At 41.7% G+C, this 11,644-nt stretch overlaps 1 protein-coding gene and 1 pseudogene across 2 annotated transcripts; one reads left to right on the top strand and one right to left on the bottom strand.

The window, feature by feature from the left end:
• Positions 1–944: 944 nt before the first annotated feature.
• On the bottom strand, positions 945–1,871 carry LOC143543632 (uncharacterized). The gene is made up of 2 exons (XM_077035906.1): positions 1,503–1,871; positions 945–1,451 (listed from the first exon to the last, which is right to left on the bottom strand). Exons 1-2 carry the CDS (start codon positions 1,869–1,871, stop codon positions 945–947), a joined length of 876 nt encoding a protein of 291 aa, XP_076892021.1.
• A 1,458-nt stretch (positions 1,872–3,329) lies between these two features.
• Positions 3,330–6,674, top strand: LOC143543630 (polygalacturonase 1 beta-like protein 3; annotated as a pseudogene). The gene is made up of 3 exons (XR_013137109.1): positions 3,330–3,922; positions 4,012–4,408; positions 4,877–6,674. The product of XR_013137109.1 is annotated as a polygalacturonase 1 beta-like protein 3 (transcript).
• Positions 6,675–11,644: the final 4,970 nt, after the last annotated feature.

Below are 11,644 nucleotides of genomic sequence, written 5' to 3'. Positions count from 1 at the left end.
TAAAAACTATGAATTGCTCACCAACCTTTGTGTTGATAAACTTTATTTTATGAAATGCTATCGGTTTGCATTTAGATTGATTATGGAGTTTGGAGAAGAAAACGTCACAAATACCTTTAGGATATTAGCAAACAGAACATTATATGTTTTGCTATATTTTGTTGTATTTGTCTTATGAATACTGTTATGTGACATTTTGATGTATTGAAAAGAAATGAGTTTGTTAAATATTGTCGCTTTAAATAGTGTCATGCGCTTATGGACAATCGTTGCACCCCGGCATGTTCCGCCGCCTTTGGTCGGGGTGTGACACACACTATCTCCATCTAATTTAATAAATTGAAGTAACTCAACAACTTACGTGAATAATTTTAACAAACTTGCGATTCCTCTATGATGAGAACCCCATTGCGTGTCTCCAGCTCGTGCAAGGGAAACCTCTTGATTTAATCCTTTTCCTGTTTTAATCTCACCAAGAAGAATTTCATTTTTCACCCTCTTTCTTTTTAACTCCAACATCATATCTTTTCTTTTGCAAGAAGCACCAACCGTATTAACAACCATGCCAAGAGATTCATAAAATTCTTTAACACCGGTATGTTTTTTTGCAACAGCCACAATCACTAACTGAAGTTGATGAGCAAATCAATGTATGTAATGTGCTGATGGATTGTCTTTTTAAATCAAAGCTTTTAATCCATTAAAATTTCCTCGCATGTTTCTTGCACCATCATAACCTTGACCCCTGACATGTGTGAACAATTATAAACTATAAGTATAAGATACATATATAATATATTTTATTAAAATTTATGTAACAAAAGTATGAAACGTATTGTCGTATTACTTACTTGATCAATGCTCAACTGGTTATTTGATAATAAAGAAACGATGGCTTCTTTAAGAGTTGCAGAAGATGTATTATTTACGTGAGCAACTCCAATTTAACTTTCTTTAACAACTCCGCATTTATCAACATATCTCAAAACTATGGCCATTTGTTCTTTTTGAGACACGTCACTAGGCTCATTGGCTAACATCCCAAACACATCATCTTTAAATTCTTCACAAAGCCTTTGGGTTACTTCTTTTGCAAAGCAATCAATAATATCTTTTTGTATTGATGGAGCTGTTAACTTATTATTCTTTTTTGCATTCCCTAAACAATACTTACCAATATCCGGGTTGTTCTCACAAATCAACTTTAAAATCACAAGAAAGAGCCCTTTAGAAAAAGAGTCTTCAGATTCATTATGACCAGGAAATGATAAACTATTTTCTAATAAGAATCTCAAACTACAAACAGAACCCAATAATCGATACCAATTTGCAATATTTTCTTCATTACTATTCTTAGTGACATTCGCCTCATAGGATCGCTTTTGGTTCAAAAGATAGTCACATTTTTGCACCGAATTATTATGAACACTATTAACTTCCCCAATGTGTTCCTTTAAGGCACCCGGTTTACTTCAATTACAAAAGCCTCCACTAAGAAAAACCTCTCTTCCACCTTGATTACCAACACTTCCATTAAACAAGTAACAACATAAGCAATACGCTTTTTCTTGTTTAGTGCTACACTCCAACCAATCGTATTTATCATACCATTTGACACTAAAACGTCTCTGACCACTAGAATAGTTTGACCATTTAAAGTTATGACCTCGTGGTTGAAAAGCTTTTTTAACAAGATATGCTCTTCTTACATCATCTATTTGATTAGGATGATAACTAGTAATAGGTGGTCTATTGGCGGGATCCGAAGGAAGATCATCCAAATTGATTTTTGAACGTATTGAAGGACTTGAAGTCGAAGGAATATTTGAAATTGGACCGATATCTTCATTTTCTTGCAAATCATCAACCATATTTGAACATGAAGTTGGAATATTAAAACTTGGTGAAGATGAACCAATGCCATCGTTTTCTTTTCTTTGACGTTTAAAAAGGTTGCTAATAAGAGCTTGTTTACTCATCTTCAAAGATTCAAAGTTCCTAAACAAAATTTGAAACAAAAACCTAATATCAATAATCAATAACCAATATTCAATTCCAATTTGACAATTTACACAAAACAAAAAGGTAATCAACTTCAATTTAACCATAAACCTTAAATACTTAGTCAATTCCAATTAAACCTAACCTTAAATCCTAAATTAATTTTAATTTAAACAAGAAATTGAAAAATCTTACCTGTGGGCGGTGTTGTGGAGGTTTGTCGGTAGTGACGTGGTGTGGAGGTTCGTCGGCGCGGTGATGGTAATGGTGTGGACTGGAGTCGGCGGTGGTGTGAACCGGAGGTGTGGAGGTTCTTGTTGCGCTGCTGCCTGCTACTGTATTATTATTTTTTGTTTGGGTTGGGTTAAGTGGTGAAAGGTGGTTTGATTGGGTTAGGTTGATGAGTTTTTTTTATTTGGGCTTTGGCTTTTGATTGGGTTTAAAACATTGATTGTTTGGGCTTAAAATCTTAGCGGTAAAGTTTTTTTTTCCAGCGGTAACGAAACATGAAAATCGGCCAATTTTTTTTTACACTACCAGAAAAAAGTTGAGCCGTAGAGGAGGCTACCCCTTGTATGTATGTATGTCCGCCACTGCCTGTTGTAATGGGTACACATATAATTATAGGTTTATCATATAATTCATGTTTTCCATTATCACCATGAGGAATTGATCAACAAAACAACTTTCGAACACATTTATCCCGCTCACAGTCCCTTCTCCAAACATCAGGCCGGTCTAAAGTCACTACATCACTCACCAACTCTTGATACAAGTACATCTCGTTCAACTCAGCCGGTAACAACGAATTCTGGTTCCAACTCTACTTCACTTCAGACTACCGTCAATCCAACTATGTAGATCCGCAACCACAATATCTAACTCAAATATTTAATTTAAAATGCACATAATATCTATTTTATTATATGTTTGTTCTTGCTCATTCATTAAATATAACATTTTTGTTTAAAAAAGTTAATATTTACATATACAATGCGATTCATTCTTATACGAATTTGTAAACACATAAGAGAAGCGGAGATAGAGAAATAAACCATTTTGTATTAATTTTGCAATTTTCACCTAACAATCTAAGAAAGTAAGGTTTGTTAACAACCTTAAATATAAGTAATGTGATTATGTTAACTTGCCAACTAATTTTAGGATCAGTTGATAGAAAACTAAAGCATGGTCCTTGAAGGTGTTGTTAAAAAGGGAAAAGTGAAAGAAAGTGTCCCAAGAAACACCCATGTTGGCCTTTCATGTTGGCCTTTCATTTGTATTCAAAACTTGGGAGTGAGTCATAAGTATGCCCATATTGTACAATTCCCAACTACACATTGCAATGAAAATGGGTTGTCCAAATCACTCAAACCTTTTCCTAAGATACCAAAACATACTTTGTTTATTTGGAAATTTTGTACATACAAATTTATTCTATACATAGACAACACACATTTACACAAACCGGCCATTTGCTTGATAACAAATTAATTACAAGATTTTGAGTTAGAAAGCGGCATGCCTTTGCAGTTAATAAGAAAAATCATCTATATAATTATTTCCCTGGATGCGTATGTACATCAATATATTTCACAAATAAAACATACAATTTTAGTCGTGGTACCTACTTTTTATATGAACTTTTTTCTAAAAGTCAAGTTAACACGACACCATTTATAAATTTAAAATTATTTAGATTTTAAAACGAGTGAACTGTTATGGTATCTTGTAAGTAGATACTAGTGAAATTAATTTTATGTTTATAAATCTAAATTTATAGCATTTAATTTCAACTCCCTCCATAAATCTCACCACCAGCCCCCAAACACACACACGAATCAAATCAAACATGGACACAAGAGTCAAATTTAACCTTAACCTCTGCTACTTGTTGTTCTTACTTCTGTCATCCTTAACTGTAAGTTCCATATAATATTGTCTCCTTCGTCTTCATCTTCATGCAATTTATCTTAACGTTTTATTAATTACTACTTGTTTTCCATGCAGGTTATCTTATCAGAAACAACACAAGATGTATTAGCCAAAACAAACCCTTTTTCACCTAAATCTTATGTAATCCGTTACTGGAAGACCCAAATCTACAACAAACTTCCAATCCCTGAGTTTCTTCTGTCCAAAGCATCTCCACTTCCACCCTTACAATTCTTATTGTTTACAAAACTAGCATCCAACCACACCCTTTCATCACGCCTTACTTCCTTCTGCTCTTCCGCCAACTTATTCTGCTTCTCCGGTTCCACCATCCCTCATTATTGCCGATCCAAAAACGCAAACTTTGCCGTTTACGACGGCAAAATATTCTCCAACTATGGTACCAACCACTCAGGCGGCCAACACACTTTCAAAACCTACTCGGATGCGGAAAATAACCCTAACTTTGCAGGTAACCCTAACTTCACCAAAAAGGGATAGCAGCGCAGCTTATTGCCCGTTTGACTTCTACTCCCTCCGTCCATTTGAAAGTGTCCACATTTCCTTTTTAGTTTGTCCCATTACAAATGTCCACTTTCAAAACTTATTAACTAATTTCCAAGTTTACCCTTACACAAATCAATCATTCAAACTTTCATTAATTTTGTCTTTTTATATATATTTGGGCATTATAGTCATTTGTTAATCAAAAAGTACAATCATTCAGCTTTTCTTAAAGTTTGTATTTTTCAAATTATGACACTGGCAGAGGGACGGAGAGAGTATTTTTTTTATGTAAAAGAATTACTAATGAAATTAAACTCAGATTTTTACAAGTAACCAACTTAAAAATAAAAAATTAGCGACGCAACTTGCTGCTAATTTGACTTTTATTTCTTTCTGTAAGAACTAATGATGAAATGTAACCCTAACTTTGCAGGTAACAGTTTCATTAAATACAGCGGAGATTCGACAGACCACCATGAAGGCTTCACCTCCTATGACCCTCATACCAATGTGGCTACCACCAACTTCACCAGCTACGCCTCAGGTGCCACTGGCGGCAACAGTGACTTCACCTCGTACATGCAAAGTGTCAATGTGCCTGACCTTCGGTTCACGTTTTACTCCAGTAATGGGATCGACCACCCGATGTCGTTCAAGACTTATGTCAATGACACGAACTCTGGGAACGAGCGGTTTTCGACCTATGGCAAGAACGCGGACAATATTCCAGTCGGGTTCACTAGCTATGGTAACGAGTCGAATGTAATTGGGTCCACTTTCTCGCACTACAGCGAGTTTGGTAATGGCGCGAATGATAGTTTTAAAGCGTATGCAGCCAATGGGAATAACCCGACAAACGAGTTTAGAGCGTATGGTGGCAGTGGAAGAAATGGCGGGCTGGATACATTTGTTAGTTATCGTGACAATGCGAACACAGGTACCGATACGTTTGTATCCTACGGTAGGAATTCGGATTCGGGTAAGGCGAGTTTTGTTAACTATGGGAAGTCTTTCAACCCGGGGTCTGACTCCTTTAGGGAGTACGGTAAAGGGTCAACGAGTCAAAGAACCGGTTTCAGCATATACGCTTTAAATACCACATTCAAAGAGTATAGCAAAACTGGTGTTGCATTTGGTCGATACACAAAGCCGAACTCGAAAGACGGTTGATGAAGGTGGGTAGCAGTTTAGTAAATAAATGGGTTGAACTGGACAAGTATTTTAGAGAAAAAATGTTAAAGAAAGGGACGGTTATGATGATGCCCGACATTGTTGACAAAAGTCCTAGACGGTCCTTTTTGGCCCGAGCCATCACGTCAGAATTACCATTTGCCACTGACAAACTATCTGACGTGAAGGCAGTTTTCCATGCTCAAGACCACTCTGCTCTGGAGCATGTGTTGACCAACACGCTCTCAGAATGTGAGCGGGCACCAAGCCCAGGTGTGACCAAGCGATGCATTAGCTCGATTGAGGACATGGTCGATTTTGCGGTTTCGGTTTTGGGTCATGATGTGGTGGCTAGGACCACGGAGAATGTTAAAGGGTCAAAGAAAAAGGTAATGATCGGGGAAGTCAAAGGGGTCAACGGTGGGAAACTCACGAAGTCAGTGTCGTGCCATCAAAGTCTTTACCCATACCTACTCTATTACTGTCACTCTGTTCCGAAAGTAAGAGTCTATGTGGCTGATATACTTGACGTGTCTAGCAAGGCAAAGATAAACACCGGTGTCGCCATATGTCATATAGACACGTCATCATGGAGCCCGGGTCATGGAGCTTTTGTGGCACTTGGATCGGGTCCGGGTAGCATTGAAGTTTGCCACTGGATTTTTGAGAATGACATGACGTGGACCACCGCAGATTGAAGACCGAATTGTGTGTTGAAACTTACATTATCATAAATTCACAATAACTTTGTTGTCTTGAGATCGTAGAGTTTCATTGTCGTTGAGCATTATCGATTTGTCCTTTCACTAATACTAATTATAGTGTATGTTCTAATTTGACGCTTTTTTAGACTCATACATCGTTGTTTGCTTGACGGTCTAACGATACCCACAATGCTACAATTCTCATTGGATTACTTGATTTGTTAGATCTATATTTTCTATATAATAAAGTTATTACATGTAAAACTATTATAAAAGTAACAAAATGACACATGTTTTGTTAAATATAAAAACTATATAAAAATCCACATGAAAACAAATTAAAAATCTTGGTATATTAATTAACAAATAATAAACGAGCTGAAAAATAAACGAGCTGAAACGAAGAAGATGGAGAAAGCAACATGATTTTATATGTTAAAGCCTGCTGAAGAGGTAGGTCCTCGCAAAGCCCAGTTGGACCCGCAAGACACACCTTGAAGAGGTACGTCTGCGCAAAGACCAGCTGGTTCCGCAGGACCCACCATGCTCAGAGATGAAGACCTTACACGCAGTAAGCCAGCTGTTCCCGCAGGAAAGCCTCCCTTGGTACAGTACCCTACCTGTTCCCGCAGCTGTGGGTACAAGCCAAGAAGGAAGGCTACCTGCACTAACAGTAAGGCTACAAGCATAAGGCACTAACTCATACTTCAGCAATGTCACCTGAGGAAAGAATGAGCAAGGCGGGAATATTCCCGCTCAAAAGAGTCAGTCCGTACACTTCTGGAAGATTTTTTGTACTATACCTGCCAAGGTATGGACAAAATAGACAAGATCTGACAAAAGCAGCCCATGAACCAATCACAGGGTGACAGCTCACCGACAATAGTACGAGGAGGAGCACGCTCCAGTACAAAATGTCACTATCAGCCGCTGCCTACCCACCAACTCCCATCGTGGCACGTACGTAGCCTGTAGTTGGTGGAAATGGAATATTATATACAGCTGGCCGTACCTGCTTGGAAACCTACCTTCGGCTATAAATACTCCAACACCTTGGAACGGTAGGATCATCTTATCTTCTCTCTAGCTATTTCTCTCAATATACACTTATATTCAGAGCAATCTAGTCTGATTCTCACGCCGGAGGGTGGTCACAAGGAGGAACCCCCCCCTTCTCAGTGACGAGCTCACGGTGTCTGTTTTGCAGGTCGAGAAGAATAACCATCTTTGCCGGACCTAACCCTCAAGGGAAGCATCTACTTAACCCTAAGATTATCCGTAATCTGCCGGGGTCATTTAGTGTTTCTTCATTGGCGCCATCCGTGCATTAAGCTAGAACTAATTCTTTCAGTTTTTTCAAAACTTCTGGAAAGATGGTTAAGGTTACTCCGATGCCAAGGCCACCAAGTGACCAAGAAACTCCGGTAACCACAACCCCAGCTACTGGGGGGAACACCGGTGAATACACAATTTTTATGAACACTACTCCGGTTACCCAAGCCGGGGCAAGTGCAGTAAACAACCCTCCCCTAGGATTCACTGATACCCAGGTAGAGAAGCAACAGACGAGGCTTCCCCGCCAAACACTGGATCAAGTTAAAGCTTGGGCGAAAGCACGTCAAAAAGAATTCCAAGCTGAGTTGGATGAACGTTTACGCTCACTCCAACAGGCTAATGACGAATTCGGAAGCACTCGACAACAGCTCAACATGAGCAATGATTGCGAGTATTCGGATGATGAGTGGGAAGAATCTGACAGTGACGCAAACCCTCGTCATAAGGCGAAAGGGAAGCGTAAAGAAGGAGACTTCCGCTCGAAAAGAAGTTTTGGAGAAACTTTCAAGCCAAAGAGCGCGTGGGGAAACCCACGCGACTTCTCCAAAACTTTCAGACCGACTGTTGCAAACGCGGGAACGTCCAAATTTGCAAGAGACATTGCGGAAGCAATCGCTCCAAAGAGTGCCAAACAGATGTCCAACATAGGCACTTACGATGGCGTATCTGACCCGGACGATCACTTGAACAGATTTATAGCGGGGGCAACCGTCAGCAATTGGACGGAACCCACATGGTGCTACATGTTCCAGATGACGCTCGTCGGGGCAGCCAGAACGTGGTTTGATCGTCTATCGGTCCACCACATCTATGATTGGGCAGACTTCCAGCACAAGTTCAGCCAGCACTTCAGTCAACAAAGAAAATATACTGAAGAGCAGTGGACGATCCTCAACTGCGTCAGAGAGGAAGACGAATCTTTGCTAGACTTCATCACTCGCTTCAACTCAAAGAAGCTAAGTCTGGGCACCATCAGTGAAGATCTTGTTCGCGCCGCTTTCATCCAGGGCGCTGAGTACCCAGAGCTTATCCGCACGTTGACGGGTAAAGATGGCATGCCATCCACGTGGGATGCCATCATGACGGCAGCTAAACGCTTTGCCGAGAAGGAGAAGCAACTGGGTAGAAATCTTCCCCAGAGCACAAATCTCTACACGCAGAAGACCAGAGAAAATAACGTCCGTACCGCCCGACAAAATAAGAAGAGGAAGCTTGGTATTTGGCAGTCAAGGATAAACTTTGACACCTCATCCAGCTCTCGTCCTCTCTTAGGCGGAAGGGACAACACGCACTCATCAAACAGGAATCCCAGATGGACGCCGCTCACCAAAAGCGTCACCGAGATATTTGCCACCGAGAAACTCCCATGGCCAAAGGCTCCAATAATCCGACAGCGTCATAACGCTGATCAGAGCAAATCCTGTGACTTCCACGGGACCAAAGGCCACACCACTGAGGAATGCACATCTTTGAAGGATATCGTCGAAACATTCGTCAAAGATGGGAAACTCACACACCTCGTGGCGTCAATCAAGAACGGAGGGAGGAACGACAATCGGTATAAGGGCAATGGACGAAAGCCCGTCGACATCAGCATCCACATGGTTCATGGCAACGTCAGAGGAAAACGACGAACGACAGAGCCAAGTGCGTGGAAAGAAGCTGAAGTGCGCTTCCCGCGTGTGCCAGGAGGGCCCAACAAAGAAGGCCCCATAGTGATCAAAAGCCTGCTGGGGCACTACATCACTTCCCGCACTCTAGCTGATAACGGCGCTTCGTCAACGGTCATGTATAGGCAGTTCTTCGACAAGCTAGACGACGAAGACAAAGAATGCCTAGAAACGGTCTACGCCTCAATGGAAGGGTTCGATGGAAGCACAAACACCCCCTTGGGTATCCTATCTTTCCCCGTCACTCTCACGGACGGGAAGCACTCCCGCACAGAAGACGTGGACTTCGTCGTAATGAGGAAGCCACACCACACATACGACATTCTCTTCGGGAGAGATGGGATGGCAAGATATAATGCCGTGGTGTCTTCGGTCCATGGCATGATGGGATGGCCAACAGCTGAGGGTGTCGCGATGATCACGGGTATTCCCCAGGTATGTATCGCATCTGTCTCATCTAAACCCAAACCAAAGATGGCTAAACCAACCATTACCGAGCCAGAAGAATGAGCCTTCAATGGCAAATACCCTGACCAGGCCGTTACCATTGGCCCAACAATCACTGATCCCACACGCACCTTACTCAAACGCTTATTGCAAAAAAATGCTGACATCTTTGCGTGGACACCAGCTGACATGACTGGTGTACCCCGAAGTAAGGCGGAGCATAAGCTCAAATGTGACCCGGCTTTTCCGCCAGTCATACAAAAGCGTCGCGTAATGGGTGCGGAACAGGCTAACGCGTGTAGAACCCAAGTCAAGGAACTCCTTGACGCAGGCATCGTACGCGTTAGTAAATACAAACATGGGTTGCAAATCCCGTCATGGTACCGAAATCCAACAAACAATGGCGCATGTGCATAGACTTCAAAGACCTAAACAAAGCATGCCCCAAGGATTGTTACCCTTTACCCGAAATTGACCTTAAGGTAGATTCGTTGGCACCGTTTCGCCTTAAATGCTTCCTTGATGCGTATAAAGGATACCATCAAATCCACATGGCCGTTGATGATCAGGACAAAACCGCATTTCGGACGCTCGATGACACATTTTGTTATCAAATGATGCCATTCGGACTTAAGAATGCCGGGTCCACATACCAACGCCTGATGGACAAAGAGTTCCATGCCCAAATCGGGAGGAACTTGGAAGTTTATATGGATGACTTGGTCATCAAAAGCCTTGAGCCAGAAGCGATGTTGAAAGACATCGAAGAAACTTTCAACACGCTCAGACGGATAAACATGATGCTCAACCCGAGCAAGTGTTATTTTGGAATGGAAGAAGGGAAGTTCTTGGGAGTCATCGTTACTAAAGATGGCTTCAGAGCGAACCCTGAAAAGGTCGAAGCCATTATGAAAATGGAATCACCTACTACCATCAAACAGGCTCAGACACTGAATGGACGACTAGTCGCACTTAACCGTTTTTTGGCAAACCATGCGGATAGGTCATTCCCATTCGTGTCAACATTGAGAAATTGCTTGAAGAAAACGCACTTCCGCTGGAAACCAGAAGCGGAAGGAGCTTTTCAGGAGATTCGGTCACTCTTGATCGAACTCCCAAAGCTCACAGCACCAGAAGCGGGGGAGGAATTAATTCTCTACCTCTCCGTCACAGACAGAGCAACCGGGACAGTCTTACTAGTAGAACGAAAAGGCATCCAGATGCCCATCTACTATGTAAGCCGCGTCTTAACGGACGTGGAAACCCGGTACTCTACCCTGGAAAAATTAGTCTTAGCGCTTGTACAGGCTTCACGCAGGCTAAGACGATATTTCCAAGGACACCCAATCACCATTCTCACCAACTTCAAACTTGCAAACTTTCTAGGCAAACCCGGGTTATCAAGGCGCCTAGCCAAATGGTCAATTGAATTGGGAGAATACGCGATAAAGTACAAACCAAGACCGGCCATAAAAGGCTAGGTCTTGGCTGACTTTATTGCAGAAGTCCCCGATTCGCGGGAAAAAGAGTGCCAGGAAGAGGCTCAACCCTCTCCAGCACAGGACATTGATGATGTCTGGCGACTCTATACTGATGGAGCAGCCAACAACGAGGGTTCAGGCGCAGGGTTGAAACTAACTAACCCAGCAGGCCAAGAGTACACTTACACTATACGGCTGGATTTCCCAAGTACGAATAACGAAGCGGAGTATGAAGCATTCTTGGCCGGATTAAGAATTGCGCATAAGATGGGGGTGAAAAACTTGGAAGCCCACGTGGATTCCATGTTAGTAGCCAACCAGATAACGGGACGTACACGGCCGTGAACGACACAATGGCCCTGTACCTCGCACAAGCAAAAACCCTTATGCGCGA

Source organism: Bidens hawaiensis, unplaced genomic scaffold, assembly GCF_021521415.1.
Source record: "Bidens hawaiensis isolate Kalapana, Puna unplaced genomic scaffold, B.hawaiensis_p1.1 tig00013225_1, whole genome shotgun sequence".
NCBI classification, from domain to species: Eukaryota; Viridiplantae; Streptophyta; class Magnoliopsida; order Asterales; family Asteraceae; genus Bidens; species Bidens hawaiensis.
Note: the sequence above shows the minus strand (reverse complement) of the source record. Positions and strands in the feature narration are given on the sequence as shown.